This window comes from Marmota marmota, unplaced genomic scaffold, assembly GCF_001458135.2.
Source record: "Marmota marmota marmota unplaced genomic scaffold, marMar, whole genome shotgun sequence".
In the NCBI taxonomy this organism is placed as follows: Eukaryota; Metazoa; Chordata; class Mammalia; order Rodentia; family Sciuridae; genus Marmota; species Marmota marmota.
Genome location: NW_025999863.1, coordinates 5,211,030 through 5,233,602, shown reverse-complemented (window position 1 = coordinate 5,233,602; position 22,573 = coordinate 5,211,030). Strand labels below are relative to the sequence as shown.

At 44.4% G+C, this 22,573-nt stretch overlaps 1 protein-coding gene across 1 annotated transcript in view; it reads left to right on the top strand.

The window, feature by feature from the left end:
• Elavl1 (ELAV like RNA binding protein 1) overlaps positions 1 to 22,573 on the top strand; it is a 38,638-nt gene that overhangs the window by 519 nt on the left and 15,546 nt on the right. Inside the window, exons 2-3 of the mRNA XM_015503734.2 lie at positions 11,292 to 11,479; positions 21,744 to 21,847. Of these exons, the coding sequence (XP_015359220.1) occupies positions 11,308 to 11,479; positions 21,744 to 21,847 (276 nt within the window). The 5' untranslated portion in view covers positions 11,292 to 11,307. The remainder of the gene's footprint in view (positions 1 to 11,291; positions 11,480 to 21,743; positions 21,848 to 22,573) is intronic.

Below are 22,573 nucleotides of genomic sequence, written 5' to 3'. Positions count from 1 at the left end.
CTTTACCGCCCAGAGGTCACGGCCCACGGGCTCGCTCCCCCGGGAAATCCTACAGATTCTTTTGTGGTCGTTGTCAGCCCCGCCGCCGGTCTGAAGTGCTTTTAGAAGTGTGCAAACCTTTCAGTACCTATGGGAGTCTTAGAAAAGAAAAAAAAAAATTTTTTTCTGATCGCCATTTCTAACAATGCTGTTAGTGGGGCGTGGGATGTTTAGATTTGTAAAATGTATATGTTGAAAACAAACGGCATTCAACAATGGGGGACGGATGGTCTTCCTTTTGCCTTGTCTTCTCCTGCTAGGCTTACTAAAATGGGTTTTGGTACCTACTGTGTACAGGGCAGGTGGAGAAGAACTTTTGTATGGGGCTGCCCCCGGAGCGACAGAGCCCCCTCATCAAAAGTGTTCATATGAGAGCCTGATGGCCAGTGCTCCAGAAGGGGGAAGATGGGGAGGATGAACCAGCCAGAAAAGAGTTTCTCAAACTCAGCTCTACTGACAGTTGGGGTCACATAATTTTTGGTTGTGGAGCGCTGCCCTGTACATTGCAGGAAGTTGAGTAGCATCCCTGGCTTCAACCCATTAGGTGCTAGCAACATCCTTGTCCCTGCCCTCAGTTGTGAGGACCAGAATATCTCCAGATGACACCTGGGGTGTCTCCATTCTCCCCACCCCCATAAGAACCATCCCTGAACTTAAAAGTTCCCTCCACCACGGGAGATGTTCCCAAGACTTTGAACAAGCTCAGCTGCTTTTAGCCTTAGTCTTCTTATCTCTGAAATGGTAAGGACAAAAGTATTGTGCACACTTAAGTATGTGAGAAGTCCCTTGTGTTGTGCATGGCCTTTGCGTGGTAGACATGGAATACCTGATGTTATAAATAATTGTCAGTACTTATTTATTTAGCCAGTATTTATTGACAGATTACCATAGTCTTGACGTTTCACAGACATTTGTCTCCAGCCTTAGAGGTAGGAAATGTTATAGTTGCCATTTTAGAGATGAGGAAACTGAGGCTTACATGGATCATGTGGTATAACTTGTTTCATGCTGAGGCAGGATTTGAACTCTGATGCTTACCCTGAACCACTGGGCTTCACTGCTTATAATCACAGGGGTCTAGGGCACCCTTTCAGACAGTGTTTTAGGGAGTCCCATTCTGTTGCCATTGAATATCTGTGTGCAACACTGTGCTGAGGTCTGTTTTAAAATGCTGAAACTTGGGATCCACGAAGAGGCCCAGATATATAAACACCTCCAGATGTGGCAGGAAATAATGTTTCTGTTGAAGCACTTGTTTGAGGGAGTAGAATTTCATTTTGGTTATATTGAGTCTGGGATAACAGAGCATCAGGTAGAAAAGGAAAGAATTATGAAAATGCTGTCTTCTGATGCTTGCTCCGTCACTTCTTTCGCTTGCTGCCTCGTCTCTGTCCTCTTTCCACAGTGCAGCAAGATTGTCTTTTGTAAATGTGCATCTGGTTTTGTTCCTCCTTACTAAAAGTCTGAGTGGGAAAAAGCAAATTTTGTTATCTGTTTGAGTAACTTGAAAGAGAGTCAGAAGCCCTGAGCTTAGAATGCCAGTTCTTACATATTCAAACCCTCCCTTCTATTCTGTCCATCTGCACATAGACTCTCAACTCTGACCCTTTATGCCTATTTCTTCCTCTGTCTGGAATGCTGTTCTCCATCACCTGGTGATCTACACAGCCCATCCCAGAGCACACTCACCATTTGAAACCAACCCTGACTGCCACCCTTTCTCCACCCCCACGGGAATCAACTGTTCCTCGTTTGTGTTCTCATCCCATTCAATTTATTGAATCAAATTGAATGCTGAATGGTTAGAGAGGCGCAATGCTGGCTTCTCACCCCTAGATGGCAGTAGCGAAGTAGAGAGCGTAACCTGAGACTGTGGAGTCAGGGGAAGACCAAAGGAAACAAGCCTATGGAAGGAAGCGAGCCTGGCTTTCCTGGTTTGAATGAATCTCTCTGCTCTACTGCTGTGTCCCAAGCCCCACAGTAGGCTTTAGCGAGCCAGTGGTATATATGATGGCTGTGTAGATCATTTCAGCCACTCTGCTGAGTGTGATGGTTATACACGGCCTGATGTGGAAGCACAGAAAATGGAATTGTTATCCAGACTTAGGTGAGCACAGAATCCCAGAGTGGAGAACAGGTTTGGTGGTCAGGCAAAGGCCAGAGGGAAGGGCTTTGTGGGATGCAGGATCATAGGGGCAAATAAACATGGAGGTGGAAACTTCTCCATTTATTATAGAAACACATGGGATGTGGTACTTCTGGGGTAAGAAGGATGAAGTGAATAGTGGCCAAATTGCAGGTCTGCTGGGCATAGGGCTTGTGTATTATGAGGGACTACTGAGCACCATTAGTCCCCAAAGAGGCAGTTAGATATGCATAGAAAGAGCAGAAGAGAGAGAGAGCTGAAGGTCAGAAAACCAATTAGGAGGCAGTTGTTTCCTTCAGGTCAGAAAAGTTAGGAATATGGCTCAAGGCTGCAATGGTCAGGACAGAGAGGAAAGTGCTGAGACATAATTAGGGGTTCAGAGTCACAGGACTTGGGGGTCTTAGGTGTGGGAAGTGAGCAAGTGCATACACTTGAGTGACCCAAAGATGAGTGGTTGTTAAAAGAAACCAAGAAGGCAAGAGTTGTGATTTAGTAAGTTTTGAGACAAGAAACACATCGCTGGAGCAGAGTGCAGTAAGTGGGAAGGTGGCAGAAGAGTCTACTTGCACTTCTGAGCCCCCTGCTAACCCTGCCTTCCCCCAGCACAGATGGAGTGCTAACCACATGCTAGGTGTGGGACAAGGCACAGGGTCTATGCACAGAGACTCACTCGCATAGTGATCCATCCCCGCTCCACCCAGAGCCTCAGAGTCAGTCGCAAAGCACTTGCACTGTCGTAGCTTGGAAACACAGAACTTAGCTGCTTGTTCATTATCACTGGGAAGAAGAAGAAATTGCTTCCTTAAAGACTTAGAACTTGGATTGGGAGAAGAGATCTTGATGTGCCATATTTTAAGGATGAAGCGGCCTGTCTCTGGTGATGTGTTGAAAGGAATGATTATCTGTTGTTGAAGTTTTATTTTTGTCTGAATATGTTGTTGTGACCAGAGAGGTGTGGGGAGGGCTGTCCAGGGGTAGCCAGTGGCCTGAGAGAGTAAGAGAGAAGGAAGGCACCAAGAGGCAGTTTTGGAGCCCTGTGTGGACTGGTTTGACCAGGCAGGTCCAGAAGGGTCAGGTAGTAGTGAGTTCCTCAGCCTGGTCAAAGTGATCCTGGAAGATTGTGTGGCAGGGTAAGAGTGCTCTTGTGCTTTATATGCCCTGTGCTTTGTTCTGTGCCTGGCACATAGTTGGCACTCCATCTGTGCTGAGGAAAGGCAGGGTTAGCAGTGGGTTCAGAAAGGGCTGGATGTAGCTACCCATAAAGAGACCTTTATTGCCAAAGGAAGTGTTCACAGGAGAGGGAACAGTACAGAACAACTCAATGGCAAGGCTGGTGTCACTGTGAACATGACACTGAGAGACAGGAAGAGGAGCCTTTGGAGGGTTTAGAGACCCCCCTTAGGAGTTGGTCTAGGCAAGAGGTGACAGGGATCTGATTAAGGATGATGGCAGAGAGGTGGGGGCGGAGTAGAGATATCTCAGATGTCAAACTGGCAGGACTTGGTGCTTGATGAGGTACAAAGAATGGAGAGAGGTGAATTGAAGGACAGGTTGGAGGTGTCACCCTTGGAGTAATTTGGGGTGGAGGGATTTGAAGAGGAACTAGGAAGATAGGAGATGAGGGTGCTTGTATCTAGAGACAGGGAGGTTGGGAAACACATTTATCAAATGCCAGGTGCTGTATAGAGGTGTTGACATCCCATCTGCATGTTGGGAAACAGGCTCAGGGAAGAAAGTGACTTACTGTAGTTAAGTTGGTCAGCAGTAGGGTTGGTGTTGGAGCTCAGGCTTGTCAGACTCCAGAGCCCATGTTTTTTCCTGCTCTGCTGTGTTGCTTTTGTTACAGAGCTTTAACAGCTAGAAAGAGCTGGGACTCTTAGCAGGGCTCTGGAGCTGATCAGGTCCCCTCTGGTGCACAGAGCATTTGGACTGTGCCATATTCTGGCTGCATCTGACCTGCTTCTCCACACACTCCCCACACACACACACTCCCTGCCCCCACATTGGCTTCTCAGCCTGGCTGGTACAGAATTGCTCTGACTTAGCAGGAGTCAACCAGGCTGCTTTCCCCTCTGTAGGCCGCAGACAGAGGCCAGTAAGTTGCTGTGTGCGCTGTATCCACCCAAGCCTTCGTAATTGGGTCAGGTGGTGTCCTTAGTTATTTCCTGGTACCAGAGCATTTCCTGGTGACCTGAGACTTTTACCTTGAAGACTCAGAGTTTTACATCTGTAAAGGACCTTAGAAATTGAGTCCAAGCCCTGTCAGATGATGTGTGAAGTGTTAAGGTTGAGCCTGAAGATATATTTGACTGTTCTAGTTTTGTTCTGGCTTAAGTCATTTACAAAGCCTGCTCCATCACTATAAAGTGAGACAGATTCTTATGTATACCTAATAGAAAGCAAACTTACTGGTAGACCACCTGTGTATGCTTTTATGTCTCATATAAATATGCATGTATCTTCTGTGTGGGGTAAGTTTTCCATACATGTGGATATCACTGGTATTACACACAAGCACAACCAAAATTGTTTGAAATAGTTGTGATAGAGTTGAAAACCTTGAGATCATCTAAGCAAGACTTCTCTCCCTGATGCTTCCAATTACTGGGAACCTTTCCAAATCAGCAGAAATAATTTTGCTAAACACAAAATTTCCCTTTCTACTTCCTGCAGTTGACTCTGATTCTTTGGGATAATGTTTACTGATGATCCCAAGAAAGTTTGGTACTGAATGTGTTAATAGAATGTCAGGACAGTTTCTGACTGGCCTTCTTTAGCATAAAAAATATGCTTCTGATACACATGATTCCAAAGAAGATGGGGAGTCTCTCTGTGTAATGTATGCTGGATTTGCCAGGCCCCCTGGGTTTACCTGGAAACCCTTAAACGATACTGGTGTGCCCTTGGCCCTCAAGGCTTTCCCCCTTGACAGTGGTGCAAAGCAAGTAAATTACTGTGCAGAATGATTAGAGCAGTAATAAAGGTTTACAGCAATGGCGTAAGGCACTGAGACCTATTGCCACCTGTTGTTCTGGTGGAGGTGACTTTTTAAAAGGTGAGCAGGGAGAAGGATGGTGGATGTGCTGTGTAAAGGGAGCAGCCAAAACAGGCCCCAAAATAGGATGGCACATTGGGGCGAAGCCGTGGCAGGCAAGGCCAAGGCAGGACCCAGTGGGCGCCTCATCACAGAAATCTTATGATTCATGCTGGGGAGACTGATCTGTAGTAACAGCTCAGACCAAGTCCTGCCACTTATTAATAGCGCGATAAAACAACAACAACAAAACAAACAAACAAACAAAAAAACCTTCAAACAATCCTATACCAAAAAGAATGAATTTTCCCCACATGCAAATTAAAAAAAATAATGATTTCAAAAGAGAACCAGCAAAATAGTGTGACCTCTGAGCTTCAATGGGTTGTGACTGCCAACAGGGAAAACCAGAGGGGCTGAGCAGATTGACTTGGAACTGGCAGGAGGCAGCAGTGACTTGGGAATCACTGATAATTGGGTGATTACATGGCCTGGTTATGGTTGGTAAGGTTGTGGTTAGATCCAGTGTACACCAAGACTGGCTGGGCCCAGGTCACAGGCCATGCAGACTTGGAAAAGATCAAGGACAGGGGCTGGGGCTGTAGCTCAGCGGTAGAGTGCCCGCCTTGCACGTGTGAGGCGCTGGGTTCAATCCTCAGCACCACATAAAAATAAATAAAGATATTATGTCAACTACAACTAAAAAAAGTATTAGGGAAAAGAAAAAGATCAAGGACAGGGCCATAGAGAGCAGGGCATAATGACCCCAGTGAGACTACTTTGGGGGGTTTGTTTCTTCATTGTTGCATTGGCCAGAGCCTTAGCCTGCATGGGGCTGTTCAGCCTTGATTGCATGTCATGACGAGAGAGTGGGCTGTGAAGCAGGGTAGAAAAGCAGAAGTTGTCTTTTGAAATCATTATTTTTTAATTTGCATGTGGGAAAATTCATTCTTTTTGGTATAGGATTGTTTGAAGGGTTTTTTTTTTGTTTGTTTTTGTTGTTGTTGTTCTTTGGGACCCCCACCACCACCACCACCACCACCACAACTGTGGTTCAACTCAGGGCCTCACACTTGCTAGTCACAGGCTCTATCACTGAGCTATACTCCTGTCTCTTTTTATTTTGTAACAATCTTTTTAAATTGCCCAGGCTGGCCTCAAAATTTTGATCCTTCTGCCTGAAGCCTCCTGAGTGGCTGGAATTATTAAGCACGTACCACCATACCTGGCTTAGTTTGTTTTGACAATGCATAAACTTGTGTAACTACTACTACCATCAAGATACTGGAAAGCTCATTGTTCAAAAATATTGCCTCTTGCTGTCCTTGTTAGTCAATTCTTCCCTTCATTCTCTATTCCTGGCAACCATGATCTATCCTACATGGATGCTGCTTGACTTATAGTGGGATTACATACTGATGAATTCATCATTATTTGAAAATGATGGTTGAAAAATGCATGTAATACACCATTACCACCATATAGTACACTGTAGAGTATTGGTGTTTTACCCTCATAATCACATGGCTGGCTGGGAGCTGCTGTTGTCCAGCATCACAAGAGAGTATTGGATGGCATACCACTAGATCAGGAAAAGAATAAAATCCATAATCCAAATGAGAATGAGATTTTCAAATTATTATAAAATTGAAACTCTTTTTAAATTTTTTTTTTAGTTGTAAATGGACACAATATTTTATTTATTTATTTTTATGTGGTGCTGAGAATCAAACCCAGTGCCTCACATGTACGAGGCAGGCACCCTACCACTAAGCCAAACCCCAGCCTGGAAAAGTCTTAAAACCATCATAAGTTGGGAACCATCAGTACTTAGTGCTTAGGCCCTTTTATAGAATGTCATAAAAATGAAATCAAACTGTATGTAGCCTTTTGAGTCTGTTTTCTTTCACTTAACATGATGTATTTGAGATTTATAAAAGTATCATGAATTTGTAGTTCCTTTTTTGTTGCTGACTTGTATTCCATTGTATGGTATATCATAGTTGATCTGTGAGCAGCTTAAAGGACATCTGTGGTGTTCAAAATTTTTGTGACTGAATAAATCTGCTATAAGGATTTGTATATAAGTTTTTGTATGAGCATAGTTTTCACTTCTCTTGCACCAATACTAGGAGTAGGATTGCTGGATCATATGCTAAGTCTCTATTTAACTAAGAAACCATTACTCTGCTTTCCAAAGTGGCTATATTTTTGTATTCCCATCAGCAGTGCATGAAAGGTGTGATTTCTCCCCATTCTTCCCAGCACTTGACATTGTCCATTATGTCATCATTTATTGTTTAATTTTGTTTTAGCCATTCTGATAATTAATTTGCATTTCCCCCCCAGTTTTGCATTTCCCTAATGATTAGTGATGTTAAACATGTTTTCATACACTTATTTGCCATCTGTCTATCTTACTTGATGCAGTGTTCAAATCTTTTGGTATTTTTGAAATTGGATTTTTGTTTGTTTGTTTTGAGAACTTGTAAAAAACATTCTGGGGCTGGGTAGGTAGTTCCATGACAGAGGATTTGCCTAGCATGCATGAGGCCCTGGGATTGATCCTTAGCACTGAAAGAAAAATCGGAGTGTGTGGGTGTGTGTGTATGTGTGTGCACACACACTGAATACAAGCTCTTTTATGCAAATATTTTCTCCAGACTGGATTTTAATTCTTCCAGCACTGTGTTTTAAATTTTGATGATAGCCAGTTTATCAGTATTTTAGAAAAGAAAGCTTTTGGTATTCTAAGAAATCTTTGCCTAATTCAATGTCACAAAATCCAAAGATTTTTCTCTAGTAAAGCTGAAACTTTTGCATTTTAGAACAGAGGTCAGCAAACTTTTTCTGTAAGAGCCAGATGGTAAATATTTTCAGCTCTGTGGGCCATATGGTCGGTACTAGGTTGTTACTACTCAGCTCTGTCATGATAGCAAAAAGTAGCTACAGGCAGTATGTAAACAAGTAAGAGTGGTTGTGTTTTAATAAAACTGTATATAAACAGGCAGTGGACTGGACTCATCCTGCAGAGCATGGTGAGCAGTCCCATGTTAGGTCTACTTTTTACCAGGCAAGGAGAATGATAAGAGTGGGAGTAACCATTGTCCAGTTCATCCTCCATGAAAGCAGGATGAGGGAAAAACAGAAGAGGAGATGCCTAACTCTTAGAGAAAAAGTGAGGACAGGAAAGAGGAAAAAATAAAGAAGAAAGGGGTCTGGGATTGTAGCTCAGTGGTGGAATGCTTGCCTAGCACGTGTGAGGCACTGGGTTCCATCCTCAGCACCACATAAAATTAATAAAATAAAGATACTGTGTCTGTCCACAATTAAAAACTTTTTAAAGGATAAAAGAAGACAAATGTTTGAATACATCTTGAGCAAAACTTCGGTGTGCATTTTAATTTTTCATAGGTTAATTTCACATTAACCTGTGTTCTTTGGATCAGGCTTCAGCAGATGTTTTTGTTCATTTGTTTATTTTTGATCATTTATAGCTCATGATCTATTCTAAAATCTCACAGCCACAGATGATTTAACAGATTCATGGAGGTTTTCTTGATTTTAATACTTTCTATTGAAAGTTGATATTTATTAACCATCCCCTTTTAATATATATGTAGATTATGTTCAATTTTATACTTGTACAAGCCATGGCGTGTGTTGTGTTCTTGCTTATTAACCTGCACATGTGTGCTTGTTTTTGTGGAATAGATTCCTTCAGTTCTGAGTCATGTGGTAGCATTTACCTGAAAAATTTTGGTAGGCACTGCCAGGTTATCCTCCAAAAAGGTTGGTTCATCTTCCATTCCTGTCAACAGTCAATGAGTCTGTCTCTCCCTTTTATCCTTACTTACAGTAGATTTTGTCTATCCTGGATTTTATTCCATCTGACTGGCAGAAAGCAGCATCTCATTTTATTTTTCTTCATTGTTCATGAAGTTGAGCTTTTCATGGGTTTAGCATCATAGGAATTGCCAGCATCCATAAGTTGTAGACCATATCCTTGTCCACTTCCCTGTGTCTTGCCTGCCTGTGTAATATATTGCGTTTTTTAAATTAGATGCTGTGAATTAAGTTTTCTCAACCTCAGCAGTGTTGACATTTCAGGCTGGATATTATGGGCATTCTCCTGCACCTTGCAGAAGGTTTAGTTGATAGCAAACTGGCCTCTATCCACTAGATGCCAGTAGCATCCTTGCCCCCAAGTGGTGCTAACCAAAAATGGCTGCAGAAAAATTGCTCAGTGACCTTTGGGAGCAGAATTGCCCAACCTGAGAACCCTTGATGTAAATAATGTACAGCAAATATTTTCTGTTTTTTGCTGCTTATCTTTGTTTATGATGCTTTTTGCCCTACAGAAAGTTTTAAATTTTATGATGTTTAACTTTCTAGTCTTTTTTCGAAGTGAACCTAAGAGCAAGGAACAGAGATACCTTCAAATAAGTAGCAGAAATGCTGGGAAAGTGTACTAATTATGCACATTTGTCTGAGAGTAGGTAGGCTAGGGAAGACCTGAACATTTCCACCAGGAATAAAGCAACCAGGCCCAATTCCTCTCCTAGTGTTGATTCAAGGGCTAGGTGTGAAATCTCTGCAAGAGATGTGTTTTTATGTAAGTCTGGCAAAGCTATTTAAAGAAGGGCTTATGACCGTGGGCACTGGGTATTCAAACATAACACTGCACATCAGGGATCCAGAAAAAGGGGGGCTGCCCTCTGAGACCTCTGGGTGGTAGGTGAGTGGTGCCTACATATTCAGAGGCAGGGACGTGGAACTGCTTATGTTAGGCATCACTCTGACTTGCCAATAAACCAGTGTAGGCTACACTTAAGAAGAGTGATCTTCCTGCTCTAGGCTACATCACTCCAGACATTTCGATGTTGGTCACTGAAATTGAAGACTGTGGCAGGCTGGGTGTTTCTAAGAAAGCCATGAAAACCAGCCTCCTCTTACTGATAGAGAAACACCAACCTCTTTCCAGCTCAGTCCCTGGGTCTTTGGAGATAAAGGGCACAAGGAATTTTTGCCTGCCTGCGTGATAACAGACAGGTTGGGATGTTGGGGTACACATCACAGGCTCGCAGTAGCAAGCCAGAATCAGCACTGGACACAGGGAGAAAGCAGCCAGAAGCTCTTGAGAGAAAGCCCAAACACTCTTCACAGGAACTTGACTCATGGTACTGGAATTGGGTCTAAGTTACTTTAAAGCCCTGTCAGTGGACGTGGGTGAACTTGGAGTTGTTCTATTTTGTGACTACTTTTTAGAGTGGTTTTAGGTTTACAGGAACTATAGTGAGTTCCCTCAGACCTCTCCTGTGTACACCACACCTGGGACTAAAAGCATCTTATATTAGTGTGGTACATTTGTTATAATTGATGAGCCAATATTGATAATTGTTATTAACTGAAGCCTGTAATTCACATCAATCTTAATTCTTTGTGTTATATGTCAAGTGGTCATTGACAAACATATAATGTCCTGCATCCATTAGAAAAATACTACAGAACCCTTGCTGCCCTAAAAATTTCTTGTGCTCTACCTATTCGTCCCTCTCCATCCTCATCCCTGACAACCCCTGACCTTTTTACTGTTTCCATACTTTGGCCTTTTTTCTAGAATGTCATAGTTTCTTTCACTTAGCAATATGAATTTAATTTTTGGACTGGGGGGTGTAGCTCAATAGTAGAGTGCTTGCCTGGCATGTGCGAGGGTTTATATTCAATCCCCAGCCCACCAAAAAATAAAAATAAAAAATAGAAATAAACAAAAAATAAAGTTCCTCCTGGTCTTTGTGGCTTAATAGCTCATTTCTCTTAAGCACTGAATAATACTTCATTTTCTGATATACCATAGGAATGGAGTTTATTTTCTGTCCATGCATTGAGGAGAAGTGTTCAAGTTGCTTCCAGGTTTGGGCAGTTATGTGTAAAGCTGCCATGAGCATTCATGGTCAGATTTTTCTGTTGCCATAGTCAAAATCTCCCAAGTATGAACCTAGTCATTAGTTTTGCCTTTATATATTGCAGTGTGAACATTTGGAACTTACTTGATCTTATTTTTCTTTACAGATTTTTAAGAAATACAATGTCTAATGGTTATGAAGACCACATGGCCGAAGACTGCAGGGACGACATTGGGAGAACAAATCTAATTGTCAACTACCTCCCTCAGAACATGACCCAGGACGAATTGCGAAGTCTATTCAGCAGCATTGGTGAAGTTGAATCTGCAAAACTTATTCGGGATAAAGTAGCAGGTAAAGACATGAGAGGTTTTTATGAAGCAGGTACCGGTGGCTGTCCTGTTAAGCACTCTCTTGCCTGCCTGTGACTCTGTCACATTCCTCAGTGCAGAATAGCCATAGCTGTGGAGCAATGGCTGTGAAGTTTCATTTTTTATCTCAAACTCTCTTTTTCCACTGCCCTTGCATGAGATTGGATAGGTTTCTAAAAGATGAAAGATTCTTTGTAAAACAGAGTACACATACAAAATTAAGACATGAGAGCAGAGGAAAACTGAGGAGCCAGCAGAAACAGAATGCTTTGAAAGCTAAAAGGGGCCAACAGCTTGTTCTGCACAGGTTGATCAAGTCCATGTGTGGGAGTGACTCCCTGATGTGGGCAGGTACTGGCAGGCCTGTGCCTGTGTCTGTACAGACCCCCATGCACAGTCCAGCTGGCAGCAGGACCCTGTTGTTCATTTTCACGCCATCAACTTGAACTTCTGCACTCTGCCCGGCTTGAACACTGTGGGGCAAGAGCAGAGCAACTGACATCCCTGCTCCTCTGCTCCCTCACAGTATGACTTCTAGGCTCCCTGTCCCTGTCCATGAAACAGAGGTGGCAGCGCTTATGGCCTGATATTCCCTGGCTTGCAGGTGTTTGGAGAAGGCCAGGTTTCTGTTGAGGCCCTACCTAAGAGTTGGTCTCCATTCTGAGAGTATGGCTTTGGGGATTCTGGAGCAAAGAAAAGACCCAGTGCTCCAAAGCACTGTTTCTTTTCTTCTTTCCTCAGAGAACTATTGTTCTGAGGAGCGCTCATCTTCCTGCTCCTCCTCACCTCCCCCACCCCCCCTACCTAATGAAGGGAATGAGCAGTCCTCTTAGGAGTGAGGATTCTTTATCCTATAAACAAATTTAAAGTTTACAAAAAAAAACAAAAAACCTTCATTCTTGTTATGAAAAATGTCAAGTATACATGAACAAAGAGTAACATATTGAACTCAGTGTACTCATGGTCTAGCTTCATCAATCTTCAATATATTCCCAGTAACTTCAAGACACCTGACCCCTGGATGACCCCTATAAAGTTTGTCTAATGGCTATCCAAAGAATTAGCTCATCAGATGGAGGCATTGAACCCAAAAGCCTCTTCTTCATCCTAATCTGAGAGTCTTATTTAATAAACACTTTCTAAAGAGAAACTTTAGATAATATAAAAACTAGGGCTCGGGATATAGCTCAGTTGGTAGAGCTTGCCTTGCATGCACAAGAGCCTGGGTTCGATCCCCAGCACCACATATTAAAAAAAAAGAAGAAGAAGAAGAAGGAAAATTTGAACAGTATTAGAATGTTTTAGAACACCATTCTAAATAAGAATCCTGTCCTGCCAGGCACAGTAGTACCCATCCATAATCCGAGCTACTTGGAAGCCTGAGGCAGAAGGATTGCAACTTTGAGGCCAGCCTGGGCAACTTTTTTTTCTCCCTGTCTCAAAATTTAAAAAAAAAAGGCTAGAGATGCATCTCAGAAGTAAAGCACCTGTGGGTTCAATCCCCAGCACACATATACACACACAAAAAAAAAGAAGAAGAAGAAGAAGAATCCTGTCAGAAAGGTTTTAAACTCTCCAGTGCCTCAGTGCCTCTAACAAGTCTTGCCTTTCCCCATTTGTGTTCTGGTGGAAGGGAATATCAGCACAATTGATATTCCCAGCATTAGAATCTGATTTGTAAGGGTTACCTGATTTTATCTGACTTCTTTGATGTTCATTGATCTGTTGTGGTTTTCAGAGAAATATAAGCTATGCAAATAGAACAACTAGGCTTGATGAACTGATTTTGGGAGCCAAAGAGTCCAGTGGAAGTATGATATGAAAATTCAGAGATAAGTTTTATCTTCTTCTTAGGCAGTGGTCAGCGAGCTAGGGGTTGTAGAGGAGATTTGCATGGGCCCCCAGCTCTACTTCATCATCTTTAGAGTCCGCACACGGAAGCTTTATCTAAAGCTCAGTGAGCCCTCATTTCTTCTTTTTTTTTTTTTTCTTTTTTTAACCCAGGGGCACTTAACCACTTGAGCCACATCACCAGCCCTTTTTATATTTTTATTCTTAGGCAGTCTTGCTAAGTTTTTAGTGCCTTGCTAAGTTGCTGAGGCTGGCCTCAAACTTTCGATCCTCCTGTGTCAGCCTCCCAAGCCTCTGGGATGACTGACAGGTGTGCACTGCTGTACTTGCTGAGCCTCATTTCTCTCCTCTTGTTACCAGCATATGGTAACTTCTTCACTAGGTGATCCTGGGGCTATGGACTTAAATTTCACTGTCTGTCATTTTGTGACACCAGTTTGCTTTATACTGATCAGAACTATAGCTGCCCACCCCAGCAAGAAAGTCTTTTACACCCAGCCAGATAGTCATGTTTCTGAGTCCAATCCTGGCCTACTCAGTTTATTCTGTGGGTGTCTCCAGCCTCCATAACCACCATTTCAATGTGTTTTTCCTCTGGCCTATAACCACGCTCACTCTCAGCTGATGACTACCTCCTACTTCATAATAGAACCAATAGCTTGTCTGGGTCTCTGCAGGATCACCCCATCATTGTTCAAGAGTTCTTTCTAGACTTCCCGACTTCCTCTTTTTTTTGGCGAAGGTGGGGTACTGGGGATTGAACCCAGAGGCACTCAACCACTGAGCCACATCCCCAGCCCTATTTTGTATTTTCTTTAGAGACAGGGTCTCACTGAGTTGCTTAGTACCTCACTGTTACTGAGGCTGGCTTTGAACTCTCAATCTTCCTGCCTCAGCCTCCCAAGCCACTGGGATTACAGGCAGGTGCCACCATGCCCAGCTCCAACTTCCTCTTGCTCGAGGGTTTTCTGTGTCAGCACTATTGACATTTAGGACTAGATAATTCTATCTGGAGCCAGGCTGTGCATTGAAGGGTGTTGAGCAGCATCCTTGGCCTCCACCTGCTTGGAGTTGTAAAAACCCAATCATGTCCCTAGACACTGCTCTGTGTCCTGTTGGAGGCAGAATGGCCCCTAGGTGAGAGCCATGGATCTGCATGTTCTTCCATGCATAGACTGTCAAATTCTCCATCTCCACTCCTTTTTGTTTTTCTTTTTTCCCCCATGACTTCCTTCTAGAAGCATCCCCTTACTCTGGCTTACTCTGGCTTTTGTAAACCACCCACCCTGGCTATCTTTCTACCCTTGAAGCCATGCTCGCTTGCTTTCTCTCTTGCAGCTATTCCTTTTTACAGCCTTGAAGGTAGGCAGTCCCCAGGGTTAATTACTTCATAGCCCTCCTTTTCTTTCAAAGCTGGCACTTGGAGGAGCAGATTCATCCCCTTGGCTTCAGCATATCCCAAGTTTGCCACTTCTGTCTTGACCAGAAAGTGCTCCTGAACTCCATGTTCTTCATCACCACAGATTGATTGTATCCTAAACTGATCTTATCTTGCAAATTGGCCACTTGTGTCCAGTGTTCCTGTCTTGGTAGAGGGCACCACTGTTCACCCACTGGTTGTGGTTGGAAATCAGGGTAGCCTCTGACCTGTGACCTAACACTCATCCTCCTGGATGTTTCTTCAGTCCACCCCTTTCCTGCATCTCCCTAGGCACCATCCTACTTAGCACACCATTGCCTTTGCCTGCATATCATCACTGTGACCTCCTAACTAGTCCTGCGTCCTCCTTCCAGATCATCTCCTCACTGCAGCAAAGGGACATCTTCCCTAACCTGAGTGTGACCCTCTCAGCCTTCTCCTCTAAAACCCTTTGGGTCTTGAGTTGAATTTACTTGAGGAGGCCTTTCTTGGCCCTGCCTGGTCTGTGGCAGATGTTCTGCTTATGGGTTCCCATAGCAACCAGGAAGGCCTGCACCGAGAGGTTTCCACACTGCACTGAGTTTACAACTTCCTCATCTAGTACATCAATAGTTCCAGGAGGCAGGAGCCTTATTAACTCTGCAGCCCTACACGAAGCTGCAGTGCTGAATGAGTGACTGAGTAAGTGAAGAGGGAAAGGAGCTAGGGATTGAGGAGAGTGCATGCTGGCAGACATCATTCATTTACCATATTTTTGTTGAGGGTCAGGGACAAAAGGGAGGTCCAGTGTTCTGGCCTCAATATTCAGAATGTTTCTGGCCAGCCAGGGGCAAGTCCCCTTGATGGAGTTGTGGTGTGTGTTGTGGCTGTCCCATTCATAAACGCTAGCCTCAGGGAGCCTCTGGCATCCAGCTTTGCTGCTCGGTACTTTCCTGCCTAGTCCTGCCCTGCTCTTGGCTCTGGTGTCTAGTCTCTCTGCAGTGACTCTTTATGACCCACATGGAGTGGAAGTCCACCCTTGAACCTCATGGACCCAGCCTCAAGCCCTCTTGACTTCTGTCTTTTGGCCATGTACCTCTAATTGGATGAAGCCCACCCATGGCTCTCAAGACCCCTAGATGCTCCTTCTTCCCATCCTCTGTTCCCTCACCACTCTCTCAGGCTGCACTGAGGCCGTCATTTCCCAGTAATGCACACTTTTGGGCTCTCTGTATTTCCCAAACACTGTTCCCTCTGCAGGAATGCCCTCCCACACTTGGCCTGCCTGCACACTTTTATTCCTTGATGTGTTTTTGTTTATTTTATATATATATATATATATATATATATATATATATATATATATTATATATATTGTAATGAAGACACAATACCTTTATTTTTATTTATTTATTTTTATGTGGTGCTGAGGATTGAACCCAGTGCCTCACACATGCTAGTCAAGAGCTCTACCGCTGGGCCATAACCCCAGCCCATGTCTTTGTTTCTTACAGAAAAAATTTAAGCATGAGATAAAAAGGAAGGAAGTTTTAAGTTACTCATAATCCTTCCACTGTTACCTTTTGGGTTCATGTCCTTCCAGACTTTGTTAAGTAATTATCATGAATAACCCTGCACTTTTATAGAAGTGAGCTGGCACCCCCACAAGATATACAGTAAACTTTGCATCGAACATTTCCTGTCACTGAGCATTGCACTATCCCATCACCACAGTGGATACAGAGTAATCTGTTTTCCATTTTTTCATATTTATAATTATGTCCCACCAAGATAAATATCCTGGCATATATCTTTGCTCTCTGGTTATTTCCATAGAAAGCCTTTGTGGAAGTGAAACAGTGGACGGGAGATTGTTCCTTCTAAGAACTCTTGGTCCCTGTTGCCAACTTGCCCTCTCTTCTACTCAACCCTGCTGTCCCCAGAGCCCAGCAGGATTTCTCCTCTTTGCCAGCCTCTGAAGTAACAGATGACATTCGATTGTGGCACTGATTCAAATTTCTGGTGAAGTTCATCATTGTTTTCATCTATTTACTGGCTATTGGTATTTCTGCTTTTGTAACATACTCTTCTTATTCTTTGCCCATTTTCTTTCTTTTGGGGCCCTTACCTGTTTCTTACTTTTATTACCTAATTAATTCACTCTTTTCACCACCCCAAGATCCAGTTTCTGTCTCTCAGTGAAGTATTTCCTGGAGCCCCCAAACCTTTAAAAGAATGAGCTCATAGTACCTGCCATCTCACACTGCAGAGGAGGCCTCACCTCTCTTAGCTACAGATCGAGCCAAGGCTCTCAGTTCCAAGAAGCATCGAGGGAATAAAGTATTATGTCTGGCAACATAAGACAAAAGGCCAAAAATTGTCTCTTCAGTCTTAACCCTTGTCTAAAGTCAGAGAAAAATATGTTTGGAATGCAAGAACACTAGTCCAGGTTTGCCTAGGGAGGCCTGACAAGGCCATACAAATGATGCTCCATGGAGAAGCAGCCTCTTTTTCTCCAGAGTAGTGTCTCTCCACATGCTGTGTACAGTGACCCCTACATCATCTGCAGACTTGGAAAAGTGTAAATCTGAGGCTCCACCTAGATATACCAAATCACCACTGACATCTGAGTTTTAACTTCTTGGAGATTAATGCTAATGATGGACAAGTCAGAGAACCAAAGCCCAGAACCTTACCTGAAGCCAGAATTGTGTTTCTGCAATTCTGGGAAGTGAGAGTCAGGAGAGCACAGGCTGTGACATCTTCAGATCCTAGATGTAAGATTTATTCAGTCCTACCTGTAAGATTTATTGTCCTACCCTCCTTGTCCCCTCCTCTTTCCTTCCCTCATCTCCCTGCTTCATCTTCTCCACCGAATCGCACATCTCAGGGGCCCTGGTTATCCCCAGCTGTGACTTAAGCAGGCCTCACCACCAAGCTTTATCTTGGGGGGGCTCTGCTCATTAGTTTCCTAGCTAGGCATAGGACCTGACACCATAATAGGTGCTCAATTGCTATGTCAGCTCATTGAAGAGGATGGAGAAGAAGCAGGCCAAGGAAGCTGTATCGCATCTTACAACTAAACACTCAGGGTTGCTCCAGATTAACTGGGCTGCACGAAATAATCACACAGAGACAGAGAAATACCTTTTTCTTTGGTCCTGTGACAGCTCTCCGACCTTAGGGGTCTGTGGAAAGAGAGAAAGCCACTGGGATTCTTTATTCTTATATAGGGAACACACAAGGGGAGGTTCCATGGAACATTCTATCCCAAAAAGAGCAAAGGGGTTGGATTACAAAGGAACAGGTGAGTGTAGCTCAACCCCTCTGGGTGCTGCCTACTCCTAGGGCCACACCTTGTTTCCTGAGTGAGGGAAGAGCCCGAGTCAGGAGTCATGGCACTACTGGGCCAGACTATAGTGATCTTTCAGATCCCCGTGGTGCATCAGGATTTAAAGATGCGTGCATTTGGAGGTGCCCCACAAAGCTGTGACCATCTGAGGATGAGTGATTTCCTTGGTGACATTGGCAAGCTTGGGTGCAAGCATAGTCATGAGGTTCATATGACTGAGGAGCCCAAGGAGGGACAGTCAGGAGAAGAAAACCTGGTGGTATTTTCATGCCTTAGAAGAGGTGGCATCCAAAGAGGTGAGCAGTACCCAGTGCTGCCAAGAGTTCAGGAAGACCCATAGGCTGGCACCCCAGAGGCAGCAGTGACCCACCCCTGGGGAACCAGCTAGGAGGGGGGCCACCAAGTAGGTGGGAAGTGAGGAAGCAGGAATGGGGTAGGCAGGGATGAACTGTGGAAGACATAGGGACAGAGCCTGGGACACTAGTCCTTAGTGGTATCTGATTTTCCCTAGAATCCCATAGGCTACCTAAGGAACTGGCAGCAAAGGAGACAGGTGGTCCAGGGTCATGGGTGGATCAGAAAGACAAGAAGGCCCCAAAGCAGTGGTGCCTACCAGAGTGAAGCTGAGATGCTCTGGGGTTTGTGGACAGATAGGACAAGCTCTCTGGCCTGGGCACAGTGGGACCAGCAGAGAAGGGTTAGGAGCAGGTGCTTGGGAATAAAAATCCAGTCTGGGGTTTTGGCTCAGTGGTAGAACATTTGTGTAGCATGTGTGAGGCCCTGCGTTCGATCCTAAGCACCACTTAAGAAAATGAATTAACTAATTAATTAATTAAAGATACTATGTTGGTAGTCTTTGCCACAGACAATCTGCTCTCAGACTCTAGTCTGAACTGCTTGTGCTCAATGGTCCCTGGCTGCTGCAGTAGCTCCTTACTGTGACAGGACTGTGGAACTGAATCCCTCAGACCCATGAAGTTTTTGTTAGAAATGTGGGTGTAGAGGATCAGATTTTGTTCTCTACTCCCTCCCTCCCTTCTTTTATTTCTCTCCCTTCCTCTTTTCCACAAGTGTTTCAGAAGAGGTGTTCTTTTCTTTAAAAAAGAAAATGGCCTGCCCAGAATTACAGATAATGCATGTAGCTGGCACACTGTGAAGGAGGAGAAGAAGGAGCATAAATCACAGGGTTACCTCCTAAGTGTCAGATGCACATTAAGACTTCCTTCCAGAGGATAATATGGTAGGGGCTGGGGGAGAACTTGACAGTGGAGATACCTGACAAGCCCACTGCCCCAACTAGGTGATTAAGTTCAGCATCAACAGCGATGTCATGTTGATGGCCTGTGTCTTTGGCCCAAGATAGGACATGATGAGAAGGGCAGTTCACCCCGTGACTTCTTCCTCCAAGTTCATCATCCAGTCTAACCATGAGAAAAAACACCAGATAGGCCCAAAGTAGGGGTATACAAAATACTGACCAGCCCTATTGCAGACTGTCATGGTCATCAAAACTAAGGACTGTCTGAGAAACCATCACAGCCCAGAGAGTCGGAGGAGATGCAAAGACCAGATGTAGTATGGGATCCTGGGTGGAGTCCTGGGAAGGGAAAAAACCTTAAAGGAGAATTTAAAGACAGCCAGGTGTGGACTTTAGTTAATAACATACCTGTAGTGGTTTCATATATTAGCTATAACAAATGTACCATTGCTAAAATGAGATGTTACTAATAGGGGAGAGTAAGTGGAGAGGATGGGGCTTTGGGAACTCTGCATGTGTTACCTTTATAATTTTTCTGTAAATCTTAAAACTATCTTAAAAAATTAAACTTTATTTGAAAAAGAAAGTAGCAAAACTGGATTAGACTAGGTGCAGTGGCAAACACCTTTAATTCCAGCAACTCGGGAGACTGAGGCAGGATGATCGCAAGATTGAGGACAGCCTCAGCAACTTGGCAAAATGCTGTCTCAAAAAGAGCTGGGGGTGCTGGGGATGTGGCTCAAGCGGTAGCGCGCTCGTCTGTACAGCCTGGGTTCAATCCTCAGCACCACATACAAACAAAGATGTTGTGTCCGCCAAAAACTAAAAAATAAATACTAAAAATTCTCTCTCTCTCTCTCTCTCTCTCAAAAAAAAAAAAAAAAAGAGCTGGGGATGTACCTCAGTGGTAAAGCACTGCTGGGTTCAATCCCCAGAACCCCCGTCCCCTGCCAAAAAAAAAAAATTTTTTTTTTAATAAATAAATAAATAAAAACTGGGTTAGGTTCTCTGCTGGGTTTGTGGTCTTGTTATCAGCAAGGAAGGAGGCCTGGAAATGAGCACCATCCACATCCTCCCAGCTCATGCAGGCACTTGTGGTACAGTCAGCACCCACTTCATTGCTTCATTCTGCTCTGCTGACTGGAGACACAGAAGTCTCGTGACAAAGGTGTGGAGCCACACAGAGGTAGAGATCCTCAGATTCTCACAGTGGGTGAGTGCTAGGTTTGTGGTCTTGTTATCAGTGAGAGAGGTCTGGGTTCTGTTTGCAGCCAGCTTAGCAGCCGAGAGGATCTCTGCTCTACATGGCTCAGGCCTTTGTCACAGGGGGCTGCTTTGTCTCTGGAACAGAATGAAGCGGGTGCTAACTGGCTTCGCAGGTCTTGGCATGAGCTGGGTGGGAGGATGTGGATTGTGCTCATCTCTGGGCCTCTCATTTCTCCTTCAGTGAAAGGGTTTGACTGGACATGCTCTGAGGCTCCTTTCTAACACCCCTGCAGCTCGTCTCTTTGGGCTTTCCTCCTGCCATTCCATGTCTTTCTTTAGTGTCCTGCTTATCATGTGTATTTCACAAAGAGAGGCTGGGATCACCCTACCTGTCACCCTAATTTTCTTCGAAGAACTTGGGTTTTTACATCCTTATGACTCCCCTAAACTTGAGTCAATGGTGGTGGTACAGTGGACCAATAGTGGCACACAGTTTTAATCCCAGCAAGTCAGGAGGCTGAGGCAGGAAGATTAGAAGTTTGAGCCGGCCTTAGCAATATTGGGGCTCTAAGTAACTTAGCAAAACCCTGTTGTGCTGTTGGGAGAAGTCCTAGAAATTAGCTGGGCCTGGGGATTCTCTCAGTTCTAGCTTCTTCTTGGGTGTTCCCTTTTCTGTCTTGTTCCTCCCACTAGGTCCAGTTGGCCTTATGTTTGGTAAGGTAAATGGAACAGGCACTAGGTGGTGCCAGAGTTCAGCAAGGCTTTCCATTTTGGGGGATGAGGTGGTAATGAATCAATGGGGACACAGACCATCATCCTTTAGGTTCTGCCCCCTAGTCTGTCCCTCTGTGGTTCTTCTTGTCCTCGCCCACCCAGGTCATCCCAGCCAGCATCCATGGAACTGTCGTCAGCATTCTACAGATACAGTCAGTAGCATGCTATTACTGTTTAAATAACTTGTTTAAAATTATAAATGTTATCTATGTTCATTGCAAAAATGTACAGGTTTGCCACCATCTGTAATCCAGGCCCCTAGATGCCACTGTTCTTAACATTTTGGTGTGTCACCTGGGTCTTGTCTTTTCTGATTTTGCCCTTGACCCCAGTTGAAAAGTCCCATTGGCTATTCTTATGACTGTCACCTGCCTGCTGGTTTATTGGTGTCCTCATGTTCTCCACAGGACACAGCTTGGGCTATGGTTTTGTGAACTACGTGACTGCCAAGGACGCGGAAAGAGCGATCAACACGCTGAATGGCCTGAGGCTTCAGTCAAAAACCATTAAGGTAAAGAGATTTGTTCACACTTCATCTGTTTCTGCACTGGCTAAGTCCTAGTTGGCCTCTCTCTCACTATCTCAGGGACTGTTAGCATGACTACTCCTCCAAGGCCTGATGCTTTCAGGAAATCTGGGGGTTCCGTCAGATGTGCACTCAGTGGTGACTGTCCCAGACTTTATATAGGTGGCTTGTGGCCTCCCTGAGCCCCACCAATAAAGTGTCCCATGAAGATAAATGCACAGGGTTGGGGATACAGCTCAGTTGGTAGAGTGCTTGCCTGGCATGCACAAGGCCCTGGGTTAGATCCCCAGCACCAAAAATAAAAAAGAGAGAAATGTATACCGGGTCAGTCCCCTAGCCCAGGGTGTTTCCAGGGGATGCTGGCTCACAAGCGGTTTCCTCCATAGACCTCCCACCTGTCTCTTAGGCTTACCTGGGCATCTTTTCATCCCCATGTGGCTCCCATCCTGCAAGTGTGTGGCCCACTGTGCCCTCCTGCCATGGGCTTCTGGCTTGTGGGGGCAGCAGCACAGTCCCACCCTGCCCAGCACTCCCTCCCTACTTCATCACATCCCATCAAAACCATTTTCTGGCCAGTTTGTTTAACATTTATTGAATCCTTGTTTATTGAGCACCCACTGTCCAAGCAGTGACCAAAACAGATTCAGTGTCCTTGTAGAACCTGAGGCCAGGGGTATAAGTGCTGCAGATAGTAAACCAGAAATAGAAAAG